The sequence below is a fragment of the Volvox carteri genome, assembly GCF_000143455.1.
Source record: "Volvox carteri f. nagariensis unplaced genomic scaffold VOLCAscaffold_10, whole genome shotgun sequence".
In the NCBI taxonomy this organism is placed as follows: Eukaryota; Viridiplantae; Chlorophyta; class Chlorophyceae; order Chlamydomonadales; family Volvocaceae; genus Volvox; species Volvox carteri.
The window spans coordinates 866,439-885,509 of record NW_003307553.1 but is presented as its reverse complement, the minus strand read 5'-3'; the positions used below and the strand labels follow the sequence as shown (position 1 = coordinate 885,509).

The window sequence follows — 19,071 nt, the reverse complement described above, 5'->3', positions numbered from 1 at the left end:
CCCCTCCCTCCCCTCCCTCCCCTCCCTCCCCTCCCTCCCCTCCCTCCGCAGGGGTGCCGCAGGTCTACCCCCTCTTTCCCCCCCCTCATTTCCCCTCATTCGCCCCCCCAACAGGCCCCCGGGGGGACGGCCGCCACTTACTTCATGATGGCTACCCTCAGGTTGATCACGTCCGAGGCGGCGTCGATGATCTGGTCCACCACCTTCTTAGCGGCATCGCCCTCCTACAATCCCAGGGGATGGGGGAAAGACGAACCACGTGAACGAGTGAAGCTGCTGCCAGGGCAAGAGTGTACCAGACGTAGAACTGACCAATAGGCGTTCTTGAAATGGGAGAGAGCAGTGGACGAGGGGGGGGTGGGGTAGCAGTAGCAGCGGAAAAAAACCCAATCCATGACATCACAGACACCAGCCAAGGCGGACAGCACCCTCTCACTCGTCTACGCACGTACCAACCACCAACCACCAACTACTCCACGCGGGTATGTGTCATCAACACCCCACCTCCCCCCCCCCCCTGCAACCCCACGACCCCGCACTCACCTCTAGAAGCCGAGCCACCTTCCGGACACCCACGTACCCGCCACCCGCCAGAGACCGCTGCAGCTCCACCTCCTCCGGCTCCAGATCCCAAATCTGATTGAGAGGAGGAAAATGGCGAAAACAATAGCAACATTAATAACAATAACAACAATAATAACAAGTGTGATAGCAAAAAGTAAAATACAAGTATCTAAATAGATATCTAGATAGATACTTGGATGGATGGATGAATAGATGGATAGATAGATAGATAGATGGATAGATAGATAGACAAGCAGAAATCAAACCATTAAAATCTGACGCGGTGAAGAAACAAACGAAGAACAATGGCAACAAAAGCAATGAAGCACGACAATTATGAAGACATCAACGAAAACATCAATAAAGCGACAAGTCAGACACTACCGTCCCCCCTTTCCCCCCCCCATCACATACATACAGACACACAAAACCCCACCTTGGGAACCTTCTCATCGTCGTCATCACGATGCTCTCCGTCCACATCCTCCTCGGCATCGCTGCGAGGGCTTACACCCTTGCCGTACGTACGACAGTGGCGGGGAAGTGGAAAAACACATACGACACACGTTTGAATGCGATGCGACGTGGCCATGGGGCAGTGGGTTGGACACTCGCGGACTGTGGGACAACATGTGTTTTTTCACATAACCGCAGGATCAGGATTAGGAGTCTAGAAGCCCCCCGGGGAAAGTTTCGTGGGGTTTGCCGTACCCACGGTTTATCCATAAGTCAAGAGCATCTGCGCCTAATTAGGCACCACTACCAGGGCCTGATTAAGCTGCCTGCTGCAAATATTACTCATTTAAGCACTCACCTCACCCAGCTCCCTCCCAAATCCCCTTCCCCAACTAATCCCCCTCGACAGACACACATACATACATACGGACCTCCAACAGCATGCGCCTCAGCGCTGCATCGTCGATGCCGTCCATAAGCGCGCTGCCCGTCCTGCAGCGTACGACAAACATTACGTTAGATTTGATGTACGGCAACTGGCTAATGAGGCGGGCAGTATTGAGCATATTATACAAATAATCCAAGGACAAAGCACGGCATGCAAATTGTACGGCGGGACCTCGAAGCAAGTGCGCCTGTGTTTTCCCTCTCCTCCCCCTTTGCGCACACATATACGAACACATGCACACAATGTCGTACGGTCGTACACGTTTTCCGACCCTGCCGTACCTCTCCGCCACGCCCGACAGTGATCCGGTAGAGTAGAGGTGGACCAGCCCCGCAATCACCATGCCGGTGGTTGTACGACCAATACCCAGTTGGCAGTTGAAGATAACGGGGTTCTCCAAACCCCAGTCCAGAATGGAACGGAGTACGGATTCAAAGTCCTCAACCTATACAAATGTTGATGTGTGGATGTTTAATGCGTGATAATTTTTACTTCAGTATAAACTAAACCAGTTTGGGTTTATATGGTTTATTGTAATTTAGAATAATAAAAAAGCGATAAAACAATGATAAGAGGAATAATAGTAGCGCTTTTACGAGTCTAAGGCGGGGTTGGAAAATCCACTTTTATTCTCTCAAAACTTAGCTGTTGCATTTGCTCATGATGACGTTAAAATAAAAGTTGTTGTGATAGAAGACAAAGAGCCTAAGTCCTTAATAGGTAGGTAGCACGGAGAAGCGAATATCACCCAAACAAGCCAAAAGTTTCTTCTTTCATTTCAGATAGATGATCTGAAAATGCTGTTACTGAAAACTCCAAAAATTTATGATGCATTAATAAAATTTTTTATAGGTGTACAAGGCAGGAATAGCAAAAACTCAAGAACTTCTCTAGTAATAGCGGATATAACAACGTTCCTTTCAGTCCTTCCCAAAATGGTAATGAAACAATAGAAGAGCTGGCCGAGCTATTAGAAGAAACTCAGAAACAAAACAAAGACATGACGCGAGAAAGCATGGCTTGAACGAATCAGGAGGCGAAAGGAGGGGGGAAGAGGGAAAGAGGGGTGGGGGAGACTGCCGGGGAATAACCCGTGTACTACACATGCCGTACATACAGTGAAGTATTTTTCCTCATCTGGGTTTTTGGATAGCTGGTACGGCAACACGGCCAGGGGAAAGTACACACACATACATACATACATACATACATACATACATACATACATACATACATACATACATACATACATACATACATACATACATACATACATACATACATACACACATACATATACACACGACTTACGGAGGGTGACGTGCCGTCCGTGACCGGAACCCGGAAGTACTTGACCGCAAAACCCTGGCTCGTCAAATTGTCGTACACCTCGGCGCTGGTTTGTACGTCCCCCGGTCCGCTGATGTCCTCCCACAGGTCGTTGAGCTCACCCAAATGCCCCTCCTCCTGGCTTTCAAAAGCTAACAAGATGCGACCGCCAAACTTCGCAGCCTGCAGAGGAGGAGAACGGGGGTGAGGGAGAGTGAGGAGTGAGGAAAGAATGAGGGGTTGGATAATGCCCAGGGAACGCAGAATAAGATAAGAAAACAAGAAGGGGACCATTCCCTTTACTAAAGGAGAGATTTAAGGTAATTTACAAGAAATTTACGGGATAATTTTATGGGATAATTTACGGGAATTTAAGTGGAAAATGTAGCCCATGGACTAATATTTTTATGATCACATCGGTGTACTGAGCTATGAGCTGAAAGATGTACATGCAGACCGACAGACATATGGACAGACATGTAAACCTTGCCCCTCCCTTTTCCCCACCCTCCCCACCTCCGCCAGCACATCACGCTTCAGGCGCTCCTCCATGGACGCGATCCGCTCAGCATCGATCCCCGCATACTCCGCCATGTTCTTGAGCGGACGACGCTGCCGTACATCAAAGCAAAATAGGGAGGGAGAGCACGCCGAAGAAGGGGGAAAGGGGGAAACCATTTTCGCGCGGGACAGTATATACTTTTATTGACGCTCTGGTATTAACCCTCCTTACCCCACGAAACCCGATTTATCTCGCTTTTCCCCCGTAACCCTAAAAATGCCGAAAGGAAAATATAAACCATGTCTCCCTCGTCCTCCCCTCCCCCCAAAAACCCCCCTGTCCCCGGCCCCGTAACCCACGGGCTAAATGCTCAGTGGTACATGCAGAATTCTCTCACCTCCTCGCGAAGAACGAAAGGCCGTCCCTTGATGTAAACCACGGGCTCCTCTCGCATGTTGATCCACAATGCGTGGACTCGCTTGCTGGCGGTTGGGGATGTACTGCCGCTAACCACCTGCGGAGTCAGGCAGTTAGATGCGGTTAGGTGGTTGTGGAGGTCTGGTCGTACCAACTGGATGGGCCCGGTCCCTGCACGATACAACAACAGCAGTATCATTGCAGTTGCAGCAGCAGTAGCAGCAGCAGCAGCAGTAGCAGCAGCAGCGGCCATCCCCCTCCCTCATTTCCTTAAAACCCTAAAACCCTCAACCCCCCACAACCAGCACCTACCCTCAGTACGGCAACGATGCCCTCGATAGAGGGCATGCCGGTTCCAAAAATGGGCATTCCGGGCAGACCCCTAAAGTTGGGAGCACCCTCAATGGACTGGGAGATCTTGGGCGACTTCATGCCCGGGAACTGGTCCTCCTTCAGGATGGTGAAAGGACCTTGGAGCGAGGGTGGGAGGATGGGGAGTTAGGTATAGAGTTTGGTGTTAAAAATGATTGTAAAAAAGTGGTAAGTTTTTGAGGAAATCTTTTCAAAAAAGAGTTTTTACAGGTTCTTTTTTTAAGAGGTGTTTTTGCAGAGGGGGTAAACCATAACAATATGAACCTCCCGCTTCCCGCACTTCTTTTTCTTGTCTTCTTCTTCTTCTTCTTCTTCCTCCTCCTTACCCTTTACCTCCTCTCCCGCACTCCCTCTTTCCCCCCCCCCACAGTGCTGTTTCCCCTCCCCCTCCCCCCCTGGGGTCAGTTCTGCTACTTGTACACTCTTTCCTTGGCAGCAGCAGCTTCACTCGTTCACGTGGTTCGTCCCTTTCCCCCACCCCTCCGCCCCCCCTTACCCCGGCCCCCCAATCCCCATGTCTCTCACCCAGCACTGCACCGCTCCTGGCCGCCATCACATCGCTGCTGGTGGTCGACCCCCGGAGGGGAGCCTCGGGACCCAAACCACCACCACCACCACCGGCGGTCGCGGCGGCACCGGCCGCCAGCTCAGCCGGCACGTGGAGGTCGAGAGCGGCCATGGAGTTGCGGCGAAGAAGCCGCATCAGGATGCTGTATGTTGGTATGTATGTATGTTTGCGTGGAGGTTGGGGGGGAGGCATCCGGCGAGTTGGGGAGTGTGATGTGTGTGTTTGTGTTTTGGGGCGTAGGGGAAGGAGGAGAAAAGAAAAAAATGGATAGAGAAGATGGTTATTTTATTGCATACATTTATACATGCACATCCTTAGGGTTGTAAACGTTAAAAAAGAGAGAAGGAAAGAAAAAGAAAAAGAATGTACCAAATCTTCTACCTTTCCTTCACTTTACCTTCGAAGCTCGGGCCTGGAGGCCATCCAGTCGGCAAAGGAGGACTGAGTGGGCAGGTCGGGGTTGAAGGAGGGGGAGTACAGGTAGGAGGCGAAGGCGATGAGCATGTAGTAGCGCTCCAGGTACTCCTACGCGTGTGTGTGTGTTTTGGGTTTGGGGGGGACGGGGGGGAAAACGGGGGAGGGACCAGACGGGGGAGGGGGCCGACAGGGGGTGAATGCGAGGGAGAGGCACAGTGGGCAGGAGTTGGTCAGCGCGGGGGGGGGGGGAAATCAGGCCGTCTGGGGAGAGGGGGGAGAGGGGGGAGAAAGAAAACCCGTTCATTTCTTCACCCGGTATAATAGCCCGCGCCCAGCAGCGGCCAGTGGCCTCCTCTCAACAAAAATGTTATTCGAAATACACAATAACACTGTGAGGTACGGCACACTGGTACGGCATAGCTGCTGCTGAAACACACTCACCAGGCACACTGCCAGCAGCGCAGCCCTCTGTCTCTCTCGCATCTCCTTGAGAAAGCGACTGCGGTACGAGCCGATGGCCTGCATGTACGCATGTATGTACGCATGTATGTACGCATGTATGTACGCATGTATGTACGCATGTATGTACGCATGTATGTACGCATGTATGTAGGCATGTATGTAGGCATGTATATATATGTGAATATGTTTGTGCGCAGGTAATTGTGCGCAGGTAAAGAAGGGGGTTTTTTAGAGGCGAGTAAATCCTAAAAAAACAATACTCATGCAAAGATTGCGCACTTTCACAGTTCGTACGGGCCCAGTGTACCAACTGTCGATATGCCTCAGGAGACATGGAAGGTGGTGCACGTGCGAGTGGAAAAGATGACGAAATGAGGGACATCGCGGTCAGGGGAACATACCGCCCACGGAACCTTGATGTACACATGTTCACGCCCTAAACCTAAGCCCATATCGAACCACAAACATGGTTACCGCCCTCGACCACAGCGCCCACAGCGAACCACAAAAAGCACCTGAAAATCAAGTTCCAAAAATACTCCGAAACCCAAAATCCATCAGGGTCCATCAGTTTTTCCTGGTATATCCCGAAATCCTAAATACAATAAATTTGCAAAACGCCTACACCACCAAGCACTCTCTACTCCTCCCGCCCAAAATGTACGCTTTTGCCGTACGCTAACATAACCCCATCCCATCCCGGCCCTCCCCCCCCCCCCCCCTCCCCCCCTCCTCTCACAACTCACACCCCCCGCAAACATTCATACACGGGGGGGGGGGGAAGAGAGAGGAAGGACCCACCTCCCGGAGATTCTGCATCTGGCTGCACGCGTCGATGGCGGTGTCCAGCACCGCCTTGCCCTCCGTGCCATTCTCCAAAACCCTGTCAGAAAGAGACAGACGGTTAGCAGTTGACAGTTGTCAGAAGCGCCCTAATGGACCGTTGAGGCCGTTAAAGGGTCATCATCCATTCCATCCCCTCTTTGCTACCCCCCCCGAGAGACACACACATACACACATACATACACACACATACACACACACGTTTCGGTCACAGCTCTTGTCAAACCCTGCCCAGGGAGCGGATTTGAGCGGGCGGGCGGGCGGACATCCAAATCCCTCCCTTTTCCTTTTTCTCCGGTAGACACGAAAAAAACTCGGCATGATATGACATCGCTTCATCTGTAATTAAGAAAAGCTGCCAAGGCGGCTAAAGCGCTAGTGGCTCTCGACGGTGGCCAAACGAAGGGCAGCCACCGAGGCAGCTGCTCAGGCTTCTAGGGGCGGGCAGCAGCAGGACAGTAACCCCCGTACAACCCCCTATATCCCCCCACCTCAACCCACATGCGCATTACGTGTACTACTAACTACGTGCACAGCATCACCTTTCCGTACCTTAGCAAGCTCCGTACGACGTCGTACATGCCCCACTTGAGCTTGTCGCGCGTCTGCTCACCCACCGGCGGCGTTGCCGCCAGTGCCGTACGAAACCACGACGGCATCGCCGACGCCGCCTCTCCGTTTCCGCCCGAGGCCCCCATAGGGCCCAGCAGGTTGTTGGCGCCGGGGGGGAACGCCCCCAACTTCCGGAGGTAGAGCAACGTGCCGATGATGGTGCCGGTGGTGGTGCGTCCGCGACCCATCTGCGGGGGGGGCATGTGTGTGTATGTGTATGTGTGTGTATGTGTTTTGAGAGAGTGTGTATGTGTTTTGAGAGAGTGTGTATGTGTTTTGAGAGAGTGTGTTTTGAGATTGCGTGTGTGTGTGTATGTGTATATGACGGGATTCGCCTGGTGGCAAAATGCAAAACCAAAAAACAAACCTTAACAATGGAGTCCTAGATCTAGAGGTCAGAGGAGGTTGAGAGAGGAAAGAGAGGAGAGGAAGGAGAAGGAAGAAGTGCTAAGAAGGGCTCCAAGAAGTGGAACCGGCAACCCTTCCACATAAAGTTATCTCACTACTATAATGGGAACTACATATTCCATTAATTAAACATGTCATACCATGTCGTACCGTGTCGTACCTGGCAGTTAAAGATGAAGGCGGACGAGCCCAAGTTGGGCCAGATGCGACTGATGAGCACATCAAAGTCCGAGTCCTGAATCGCAAAGCGATATTTATGGATGGATTATTAAATCATGTTTCAAAAAGAGGATAGACGGATGGATGGATGGATGGATGGGTTCGCGCCCGCGCGCGAGAGAGAGAGCGAGCGATCAAAGCCATAGATGTGCATCCTGTCAGCGCCGAGTCGCTAAAACTGGCGGTTCATAGTCGCCTGTATCCACACATGTCATCACTCCGTCGCGCTAAAAGCTACTTCCCCCTTTTCCCCCCCCCAAATTTCACGTCACAGAATCCTAATAAGACTACCACCACCACCACCACCACCAGCACCACCACCACCTCCACCACCACAAGACCGAACCATTCACCGCCACTCCTCGTTACCGCACCTTGGGGGGTTACAAAACCCCCAGTTGCCCCGGCCCGCCCCCAACCTCCCGCATACACACACATACATACATACACACACACCGATTCCGCACCGCACCGCACCTTCGGCGCCTTCTCGTCGGTGACCGGAATACGGCGATAATCAATGAAGTAGCCGTCAGCTGGCGGTGGTGGGGGGGGGATAAGGGGGGTGGGGGGGGGCGTCAGTGTGTATGTGTGTGTGCGTGTGTGTGTGTGTGTGCGTGTGTGTACAGGGGTATCGAGGGGTAATCGATGGACAGGCAGGATACAGACATACACATACAATACACATAACCAGACAGACAGACAGACAGACACACCTCGGAGCTCGGCGTACACCTCATTGGGCGTCTGTACGTCCATTGCCGTAACAGGCTCCCAATGGTCGTACAACGACAGGTCCTCGTTCTCGTGTTTGACCAGAATGCGGTTGCCAAATTTGGATGCCTCCTGCAGAATATCCTCCTGCGGCAACACGGGGACAAAAATTATAGCATTTGACCAATATAATAATAAAAACAAATGATGATGATGCTCTAAGAAGCAGTGGACAACGAAGACACGGACGACTATACGGCGACACAGCGACATCGCAAACGAGGTGGTCGGGAAGTCCACAGTTGGAAGGAGGACATAAGACGTACGGCAATACGTTTTGGCTTATTCAAATTTCAAATACATAATTCCTTCCCGCGCCATTTTGCCTCCGGCAAAGCCGCACCTTGAGGCGACGTTCCATATCCTCCACGCGGCTGCGATCGATTCCTGCCGCCGTCAGATTGGGAGAGGGAAAGGGCGGGAAACGAGAGAGAGTTTGGGGTATTAGCGTTGACCGACCGGTGAGGTGCGAAAACCCACATTCGTATCTTTGTGTGAGTACGGAGTCGGATTGGCGGAGCCGTAACGCGCACATACTGACCCACGGGTCTCTGGCGACGTCCCTCTCCCGCTTACCTTGCTCCTAACCTCCCTCCCAACTTCTTTGCCTTTCCACTTCCAACCACACCTCCAAATTCCCCTTCGGTCCCCTGCCTACCGGGCCGGTGCCCATCCCGTCGCCCTCCCGTGCCATGCCTAAACAGGCAATGATGGCGAGACCGTACAATTCCCACTTACCCGTGTATTCCAAGTTGCAAAACGGTTGATCTGCCTCTCGTACGACAAACGGATTACCGTTAATGAAGATGAGGGGCTCCTCCCTAAGGTTCTGCCACAGCACTTTGCGAGCACCTGAGCACAGTCATTGGGACCCACCGACCGCCGGTCGTTAGACATACAGACAAACAGACCGACATACATACAGACAGATAAAACATACAGACAGATAAAACATACAGACAGATAAGACATACAGACAGGCAGATAAGACATACAGAAAGGCAGATAAAACATACAGACAGGCAGATAAAACAGACAGACAGACAGATAAAACAGACAAAACAGACAGACAGACAGATAAAACAGACAGACAGACAGATTCGTGCCTGCCGCACCTTTGTTGGCGCCCACGGCATTGAGGGCGGTACGCAGCCCGGTGACTGTGGGTATGGCCACGCCGTACACCGGGACTTCGGGAACCTGGTCGGTTAGATGCGGGGTGTGTGTGGGAGTGGAGGAGAAGGGGGGTTTGGGGGTTTGCGAGATTGAGGGGGTTTTTGGGGGTTTGGAGGAGGTGCGGGGGAATGGCCGTACATGCGTGCACAGGATCTGGGTCTTTAGGTGAAGGGCTCTTTCACAGGCTACATCTTCAACACCTTAGACGACCCTCAACAGGCTAAGGCATCCTCAGCCACCCACTGCGGCGGAGGGGCAGAACGGAGGGCTGATGGGTGATGGCCCCCGCTGGCTGGGTTAGATACAGCGGATCGTGACTCGCGTTTTCCATTGCGGGGCGGTGTGTCTGGGTGGCTCCGGAAATACCGAGATGCCCCCCGTCGAATAATAGAAGGATGGACGCAAGAGTAAAAATTGAGTTGACGAGCAAAGCACCTAGGACGGGATAATGCAGTGAGAGAGGTGGTCGTTGGGTAGAGGACAGGGAGCAGGTTCCATTTTGTGCCGTTATGTTTTTATGGTTGGTGTGTAGATGGTAGAAGCTGGGATAGTTCAAGTGGAAGGCACAAGTACAACGTGGTAAAGTTATGGAAATGGACGGATGGATGGAAACGGACGGATGGATGAACGAGCAGGCCTTAAGGAGGCAAGGCCTGCGCTTGTCTGCGCCATCCTCTGCGCCATCACCCCGGCCATTCACAAGTAGACGCGCGTCAAGGATCTCACGATAAGTGCGATGAGCATGGGAGGTTATAACCCCTTCTTTCCCGTTTCCCAAATCACGCGTGAGGTTGCGTTGGGATGGGCGTCAGAGGTAGCGTACAGCTGCAAAGAGCGTCGTACCTGGCGGAAGTTGGGAGCACCCTCGAGGATTGGAACAAGTTTGGTGTTATGGCAACCTGTGCGAAACAGAACGCAGAACGCGCATTCGTAAGCGTGCAAGAGTAAAAGAATGCAAAACGCGCCATGCCGGAGTCTCTACCCCGACGAGCAAAGCCTTGCGTAATGCGCTAGGTTGGATTATCAATATTTACTTGGGAAATGGTCGGCCTTGAGCGTTGTATGTTTGATGAGCACATCTCCTGAGCGGCTTGCAATTACAACCTCCGGAGGAGGCAGGGTCTCCATCCCGTCCATTGGGACCTCTGAAGCTTTACGATCCACCATTTAGCAGAAAGGCAAAATCACTCTTGGAAAGTCACTTTCGAATATTCAAAGAAGTAAGAAATGAGTCCTCAACCTTTGCACGTGCTGTCAATGCGCATTAACATCCACCTCTGCAAATAGCACAAAACACGCAAACGTTTGCAATTCAAGACGTAAGAGCAAAAAGAATGGTGCCGAAGTCATTTACGCTTCACGCCGGTGGCCGTACAGCAACGTGGTCGCGTGGCCGTTTGATCGTTTCTGAGGTTGTATATGTAAATTTCTCCCGCACGCTACTTCAATGCTACCTGTGGATATCATGCAAACCGTTGCGATGCGTGGATATGATTACCCATTACCAGACCTTTGCCTTTCGGGCAACCACTGTGGCCGCATAACTTGGAACGTATACGACTTCTGAAGAACCAGGATGATGCCCTATTTTTTGAAATATGCCTTACAGCGCAATCTGTCTGGCTTAGAAGAAAATCACGATTATCCCGAAACCGGCCACAACGGCCAACGGCCGCCGTCTTGGTGACGGGCTACCGGATCAACCGACTAGGAAAGGCAACGACTTCTATGCCAGCCAAGCAGACATCGGCATCCCTCTCCCTAACATAACCCTCAGGTTTTCAAGCTCTAGCTTTGTAAATTTACGGGATCTCCGCTGGTTTACACACCGTGATAAGTGCACAAAATAGTTTCGAACTCTTGTGAGCAGACTTGCCAGTCTTATGTACTTGCCTTTATGACAATTAGCGCACTCATGCGGCACGCACATATAAAGCTTTACAAACATTTACCTATAACCCCGCCGCGGGTTCCTCAAGGCAGTGAAATACTACTCTGGAGTCGCTAACGGAATCGCCCCCTGCCACGCGCATCAAGTCAGGAATAACTTCCAAAAATAGATTTTTACTTTTGTAGTATAGGCCGCTTCTCCAAGCACGAGAAGGGCTCTGATGTCACCCTATCAGGCCGTCGGCCGCGAGGGCCATTCCGCGGCCGATTTCCCGGCCCGAAGGTTGATCCGTTGTTGTCTTGCCCGCGAACTAATGTTTTGGTAACAAGTAATTTCCAAAGGAGGATTTGTACTTCCGAATCTAAGAGAACAGGACTGCATTCAATGCAAAGTCCTCATAATTTATGAAGACTCTGGCCGACTACAGTTTCTCGTGCTTGGAGGAGCGGCCTTCACTAAGAGAATTAGGATATTGTTTTGAATTATTTCTGGTTTGATTTGCCTGGCGCGGGCCGATTCCGTTAGCGACCGTTTGGATGGGATTCCACGCCTTGAGGGGTCCGCGCGGGGTTGCTCTTCCATAAGTCCCTCCATCCCTCCATACCACCCCCTCCCTCCACACATCGCTCCATCCAGAGGTCGGCAAATCAGTTTCTACGGCTGCAGGGAAGGGCACAATTTCGGTCAGTAAACCTTAAAAAACATTTTTGGCGCCTTCATTCAAGTCAAACACAGAGTTCAAGTCCAGCGTGCGGCCCTATGGGCCGCAATAGAGGGCTGCGGATCACTTTTTTTGGTCAAATTTTGGCCATTAGGGAGCCGCAGCCTTACGGGGCCTTAAGCCGAACTTCGGCTGCGGGTACTGTAGTACGGACCCGCAGTGCCCGCCTTGTTTGCCGACCTCCGGCTCCATCCATTCCTCCATCCATCCCATCCCTCCATCCATCCCTCCATCCCTCCATCCATCCCTCCGGCTCCATCCATCCCTCCGGCTCCATCCATCCCTCCAGCTCCATCCCTCCGGCTCCATCCATCCCTCCGGCTCCATCCATCCCTCCATCCATCCCATCCATCCATCCCTCCATCCATCCCTGCCTTCATACGTCCCTCCCTGCAGCCTATGGCATAAAAGGGTCGGTAACCGACCGGCAACCTTACCGGTCGGTGCCCCCCAATTACTGGGTCGTTAGCTCGTTGTGTCGGTTACCCTAGCGGCCAGGTACCGAAGCGATCAGTTACGGACCGGTTTGGGATATCTCATGGGGGCGGCATCACGCATGAAGCTCTCCCAGATATTAAGACTCCGTCATGCAAAAGCAAGGACAAAGGCACAGATGCATCTACCTCTGACAAGGCTAAGGAAACCGGAAATATAGCCAATAAGAAAGGTAATCGGCGGGCCGTCGTGGTACAAATGAAAAGGGCAATAATTTTACTGAAAGAGGTGCGGGAAGTTCTCAAAAGAAGCATAGATGTCGTCATATTTTAATCAGTAAAGAACTGCGTAAGGCTGATAAAACGGGTTGCGAGTTGCGAGAAAAGCATGGATGGGGCTGGTTCGATCCTCGGATGGTTCGCTCCAACGTAGGAGCTGGTGGCAGCTACCGGCTGGTCCATATTCCCCGGAATGCGGCAGAGGGTCGGCGCGCGCCTCGGGGGGCGAACTATCATAGATAGCGAAAACTATTTGACTGCGGGTAAAACGAGCATGTAAAATGAAACGATTGTTAAAATTCGAGGATAAAGCAAAAGTTGCGCGTGGCCAATAGCAGTCCATGTGCCTGCCGATTCCTGCCTGCTTTTACCAGCTTTCAACCTGGCACCTGGCCCCAACGAATGTAAGCCTGAGGAAAAAGGCCCAAGGCATATGGAACACAAAACTGTCTAAAAATCCCCCAACTTGAGTTCCTTCGGTTCCTTCGGAGGTTTCATGATACGTCTTAAGCCCTACACCACAACGACAGATTAAAGTCCATGTTCCTTGTTCTCTGTCTCTCGTACAGCATCCCAGAATCACATTCGTACTGTACTAAAATCAAGACCGCTACTGAAGCCTCATGGCTGCTGGGGACATCATTCGAAAACGTTGCAAGTGCCCCAATAACGCACTCCTAATAACGCACTCCTAATAACGCACTCCTAATAACGCTCTCCTAATAACGCTCTCCTGCAGCTCCCGCGTCGTTTGCCGTTGTGTGTGTGTGTGTTACATGGTTGGGGGTGCGTGACCCCATACCTGTAAGACTACCCATACGAGCCGAAGGCCCAAGGGCAATACTACAACGCATAAAAGCCACGGAGGAAAGGAAAACACCGCACATCAGCCCAGACTAGCGTCCAAAGGGGGTAATTGAGTTTCGGTGAGCCCACATACGTTCCAACATCCTCGCCAGACGTGCTGGTGCCCATTTCATGGCCTCCAACATGCTCTGTTGATGATCGAATCCCTCTTCAGCACGAATATCATTATAGGCTGGGCATTCCAATAACACGTGTTTTTCATCCTCGATTCGGCTATTAGTACCACAACAGCGGCAAAACCGCTGCCCCCTGGGGACATGGTACTTGCCTCTTCGTGCTCTGTTTGCCTCCAGAGCCCAGCAAAACGAACGACACTGCATTAGCTTACGATGTGCTAAACGATGCCGTTGTATGTTCTGAGTTTGCCACCCTGTGTGGTGATGGAACAGCTCCATGACAGCCACCTCTGAAACCCTACATATGATGTGTGAAACAGGGGGGGCACCCTCATCCAGTCACCCTAGTCAACTTCTCAGTGGATCGCTCAGGTTCCGCACCCACCACCAGCATCCAACGGAAACTGCTGGGTCGACAGCGGCCCAACTCCATGACTGCTCGGCTCGCAGGATAATTTTTTCCCAAGGCACCACCGTCCATCAACTAGGGGCACACTGCCTTCCACCATCGGAATGTCTTTTGATCCTAATGGGTATCGATCCCGGGACTACCCAGGGGCAATGGTCGCGCCTTACCAGTAGTGCCAAACCCTAGTATACATATATATGTTATATAGATGTGGATGTGGATGTGGATGTGGATGTGGATGTGGATGTGGATGTGGATGTGGATCACGAGGGAGAACGCAGGACTCCGGGTACATACAATCACTCCTCATGTATACAACCCAGGGGGAAACGCATAGGGCGCTATATGTTTCATCAATTTTTATCCATCCAACGAGATTGTGGCTTGTCATTGCTTGTAGGCTTTTGCGGAATATGTGCATACCTGAAAGCGCATAAAACCGTTGCATATAAACTATGGGACGGCAGGCCAGGCTGATTGATTAAATTGCGATGAATGAAGTTTAGGTAAGTTTTGCTTACTTAGGGTTTCCACTGCCCAGGCGTTCGATAGCTGCCGACCGCTCCATATTCCGCGGCCGGTTGATGCGGTAATATATACTTGTACGCCAGGAACAGTAGACGTACGCGGGGTGGGGACTGTGATTGCACCTTGTATAATATTCCCTAAATGATACCATGTTGGAACGTGACCGACACTCATATGCCAGAGAATGGTAACCACAGTAATACTGGGACCTGATAGGAGCCGGGGGGTGCCGGCGCTTTGCTTTTGCTCTTAACAGATTTTGCCATAAAGCGCAGTTATAAGGGCAGACTGAAAACTGTCGGCTTTGACCGGCGGAGCAAGCCGCGGCCGCAAGTCGTCCCTGATTTCCGATATAAATCCTACCTCCATATGATGAGCTGGTGCTTACTAAACACCAAAGACGAAAGGCGGGCGCAACTGCCATGGGCATCGAATTGCACTAAACGCGTTGCACCGCGTTGAAGTAGGGGAATGCGAGCGTCACACATTACTTGGCTGTGCGCGCGTGTGCTTCTTACGCGACTGCTGACGCTAGGCAAGACCCTGCATTCACGGCGGTGAGGCGGCCCTTGTCTGGAACACAAAGGGACACAAAGCCTTACAGAAACACTAAACTAGCTTCGTCAAATTAATCTTTCGATTATGTAATAAATCTTTTTTGTAATTTTATATTTTCAAGGCAACCGATGGTGGTTCATTCGCATGAGCAGATCGAGCGGATTTCCCTACCCTACCAGCGCTCTACCCCTCTTCGACCAGGCAGGAAAATTTCGACCTAGAATCATTCCGAACATATAGCAGCACAAACTGTGTTGCGTTTCTTAAGCCGCCCTAAGCTAATTTTCACCCACGCCTAGCTGAGCGAACCGCCGTCTAGACGACAAGACGTAAAATGGTTCGTTTCTGCTCCGTTCTACTCTGGCCCTTTCTGCCCCTCTTTGCCCTGACTGCATTTGCTCATTCGCAGAATCCACAACTAACCCATCCTCAGCAGTTTCCACCCACGCGCCCCCAACGACTACGACGGTTAGCTCAAGTGGGAAGCTCCCAACGCTGGGACCTTTTCCAGGCCTAGTCGTACAAATCGTATTATTTCTCTGTTCCTTGCCCGCCTCTCTTTTGAAAGCCTCGAAGCATTGCACTGTCGTACTTGACAACAACCAAATCGAGCGAGGAAAAACCGTCGGTTGTTGGAGGCGAGCGCCAGCAGCCCGCAGCTTGGGCCGTTGTGCATCCATGTATACTTTGCGTATATGGGGGGAGAATGGAATAATGCGGAAGAATGTTAGCGGCCCCGAGCTTAAGGCCGCCCTGGAGGGCCGATTGGAAGGCGCGTTTGTTGCTCACTGTGGTGTGATCATGGAGCTACTCTCTGATTGGCTGTTGTCCTTGCGGCGCATCTCATCATCGTGTGTTTAGGACCCTTCCTGGAGGTCCTCATGCAGTCCTCAGGGCCTAGGGTGTTGAATGGTTCATTATGTCGTATTGCCCTTGGGCCTTCGGCTCGTGTGGGTAGTTTTACAGGTATGGGGTCACGCACCCCCAACCATGTAACACAGAGACACACACAGTATCCTGGAAGCTATTGGCTGTTTGGCTTCAGAGGCTTCAGGTATATGTCGATGGGATGCAGGAAGGATGGAAGGTCCTGATCGTGGTGGGCAAAGCACTCCCCCAGTGGCGTTTTTGAACGTGAACTGCTGAGTTAGATTGCATCAGGCACTGCAGGATCGTTTTCTGTTATTCGCACGTGCAGGATTCCGCGAGCGGCGTGTGGGGCGGCGTGTGGGGCAGCGGCAGTAACGTGTGGCGGATATAGAACGCTGTTCACTTTGTACTCCTGATGTTGGGCGGATATGTTTTATTTTTGCTACGGCGCCAACTTGTAAACCTGTGGATGATTGTGGGAATAGGATGCCATTAATTAACTCCGAAGGCCGCGGTTGGGGTCTGTGCCAGGTCCGTATAAGCCATGAAGCATTACCTAAAAGCAAATTATGGGACGATGGAAGCTTAAAAAGTATGTACAAATGATTTTTCTGAAAGTAAAGTTGGATCTTCATCGACGAAGGAAGTTCTTTGGTCATTCGCGGCATACCTGCCGGCCGCTCCATATTCTTCGGAATGCGGCAGAGGTTGCGCGGCGTCTCGAGGGATAGCTAAGCTGCTTGCCTGAAACGTATATTACTACATGAAATCAACAAAATGTCAAGGTTTTCATGATTAATTTTTTTAGGATGCTGCCATGGGAAGGGAGGGTTGGACCATGATGATTACCTTGTGTACTTCACTGAAGACGAATAGCAGACCCTAAAACCGGCATAGCTTGCTTTTTCATTAATTGTGTTAACATAATAACCTAAGGGGCTATAAAAATGTCAGACCTATTGATACACATTCCGCATATAATTATCAATCAAGCCGCGGTGTATGTTAGGGGGCCACTTGCATGCATGGTCGAAGACATGAAGGGGCACAAAGCATCATGGAGCGCCGAACCGGTTTAGCTTTAGTCCAAAACCCAAATCATGAAATATCTTACTTACTGTGAGCTTTTCTGCGGAAAGCCGAAGATTGCTGGCCCAAGATCGGGCAGATACGACATGCTGCTCTGCCCACCCAGCTAGGCGTAGCTAGGGGAGCTTACCGTCCGCAAAAAACTCAAAGTATACATGATTATGCCATCCAATACTTTACATTGCACATCCCTGGACTAAGCTGATCCGTATGACTAGCCGGGCTCAGCACACCCTTGAACGACGTACTAATCCTACCCTACCTTACCTGGATTCGGCGCCCTACCTTGCGCCCCAAATTGATAAATGGGCTTTGCTAGGCCCTGATCACTTTGAACACCTCAACCATCTGGAAACTTGTAGGTTAACGATCTTTGGTCGCCGACTCGTATTACTTCCCACCGCCGCCACCCCTGGAGAGGTCTATCCGCCGTGCGTTGCGCATGTCAGACGACTCCGATGAACCCCAAAGTACGTCTCCTGCCACAAGAATGCTAAAAGACAACATAATGTTGCACAAGCAATCATTTTAACCAAGCCGGTCTGCTGGTTTGCGCTCTTCACTGCCCCTCTTCATTAGCGCTCAGTACTTTTATTCACTCGTCGGGCTGTTGTTTTGCGACGTCGCTCAAGCAAAAGCCGCGCGCGCGGCAGAAAGGCTTTAAAAAATTCCAGACAAAACGATAAAGATACAGGTAAGCCACTTTGATATGTGAGCATCGCGTTTCCTTGCTTGCGCGACGTGCGATCGGCAGACGTTGGAGCGATACATGTGTCGACCTCGACATAAATGTTTCGCCGTCCCAAATTTACACGACTGCATGCGATACGTATTAGTTTTCCTTCTAATACTATGTAATTCAAGCGTTGATGCGCCCTCGAGAGCGAGAAACGATGCTGGCAAATGGATGTACCAATACTTGGACGAAAACGCAACTTAAAGTGTTCGTTCCTGATCGCAGGGATCTTCAACCGCGCAAGACACATTCACATCATCACCAACAACAGTGTCTCACGGCCGCTGCTACCGCTACTGCTTCTCCTGCTGCTGCTGCTGCTGCTGCTGCTGCTGCTGCTGCTGCTGGGCCCAGCCGATACACGCAGCCATCCATCCCTTCCCTCTCACTTCCTTAGCCTCCGCTCTCACAACAGCTTTTGAGGATTGAGGATTGAGGACAAGAAAGTGAGACATGGCGGTGCTGACCAGCCCATGGTTGCCCCTACTGCTACTGCTACTGCTGCTGGTCGCTAGCCGTGGCGGCTTCACCGCGGTTGCAGCTTCACCAGCCCCGGCCTCCCCCCTGGCCGCAATTTCCTGCGACTCAGCCGCGATTCGAATCTTCTATAACGGCATCCAAATTACGGCCACATCCAATTCTGAGGTGCATGTGCCCATCCGTTCCTCCGTAACAAGCGAAGATGATGATGATGTGACAGCTAAGAACGAATCAGTGATTTCCATATTCAATTACCCACTTGATCAAGGCACCTATAACCTGGGCTACCCGAACCTCTTCTTCAACTTATCGAGTAGAGGGTACACGGCCGCCTACTTGCGGGTGATGCTGAACTTGGAGTTTCAGGAGCGCTTCAACGGCGGCTTACCTGGGGGGTGTAGGCCACCGGATGTAGCGGACATGATGACCAACGACCCGTACGGCGAGTTCAACGCCCCCCCTGGATCCCGTATTGCCTACGGCCTGATTTACGGCCTAACGCTTGCGGTTGCTCACGGCGACGCCT

General features: G+C 51.6%; 2 protein-coding genes across 2 annotated transcripts in view; one reads left to right on the top strand and one right to left on the bottom strand.

Moving 5' to 3' along the window:
• VOLCADRAFT_120628 (uncharacterized protein) overlaps nucleotides 1–10,734 on the bottom strand; it is a gene marked incomplete at its 5' end in the record, with an annotated part of 17,953 nt that extends 7,219 nt beyond the window's left edge. Inside the window, 22 exons of the mRNA XM_002948402.1 lie at nucleotides 142–224; nucleotides 544–636; nucleotides 1,001–1,078; nucleotides 1,452–1,512; nucleotides 1,750–1,913; nucleotides 2,780–2,980; nucleotides 3,314–3,409; nucleotides 3,697–3,813; nucleotides 4,029–4,186; nucleotides 4,614–4,798; nucleotides 5,054–5,181; nucleotides 5,515–5,592; nucleotides 6,337–6,418; nucleotides 6,931–7,178; nucleotides 7,559–7,633; nucleotides 8,095–8,153; nucleotides 8,334–8,478; nucleotides 8,735–8,778; nucleotides 9,130–9,243; nucleotides 9,507–9,591; nucleotides 10,411–10,466; nucleotides 10,602–10,734. Of these exons, the coding sequence (XP_002948448.1) occupies nucleotides 142–224; nucleotides 544–636; nucleotides 1,001–1,078; nucleotides 1,452–1,512; nucleotides 1,750–1,913; nucleotides 2,780–2,980; nucleotides 3,314–3,409; nucleotides 3,697–3,813; nucleotides 4,029–4,186; nucleotides 4,614–4,798; nucleotides 5,054–5,181; nucleotides 5,515–5,592; nucleotides 6,337–6,418; nucleotides 6,931–7,178; nucleotides 7,559–7,633; nucleotides 8,095–8,153; nucleotides 8,334–8,478; nucleotides 8,735–8,778; nucleotides 9,130–9,243; nucleotides 9,507–9,591; nucleotides 10,411–10,466; nucleotides 10,602–10,734 (2,483 nt within the window). The remainder of the gene's footprint in view (nucleotides 1–141; nucleotides 225–543; nucleotides 637–1,000; nucleotides 1,079–1,451; nucleotides 1,513–1,749; nucleotides 1,914–2,779; nucleotides 2,981–3,313; nucleotides 3,410–3,696; nucleotides 3,814–4,028; nucleotides 4,187–4,613; nucleotides 4,799–5,053; nucleotides 5,182–5,514; nucleotides 5,593–6,336; nucleotides 6,419–6,930; nucleotides 7,179–7,558; nucleotides 7,634–8,094; nucleotides 8,154–8,333; nucleotides 8,479–8,734; nucleotides 8,779–9,129; nucleotides 9,244–9,506; nucleotides 9,592–10,410; nucleotides 10,467–10,601) is intronic.
• Nucleotides 10,735–18,518: 7,784 nt separating this feature from the next.
• Nucleotides 18,519–19,071, top strand: part of VOLCADRAFT_88818 (uncharacterized protein) — a gene marked incomplete at both ends in the record, with an annotated part of 3,335 nt that continues 2,782 nt past the window's right edge. Inside the window, one exon of the mRNA XM_002948537.1 lies at nucleotides 18,519–18,982. Coding sequence (XP_002948583.1) covers nucleotides 18,519–18,982 — 464 coding nt within the window. The remainder of the gene's footprint in view (nucleotides 18,983–19,071) is intronic.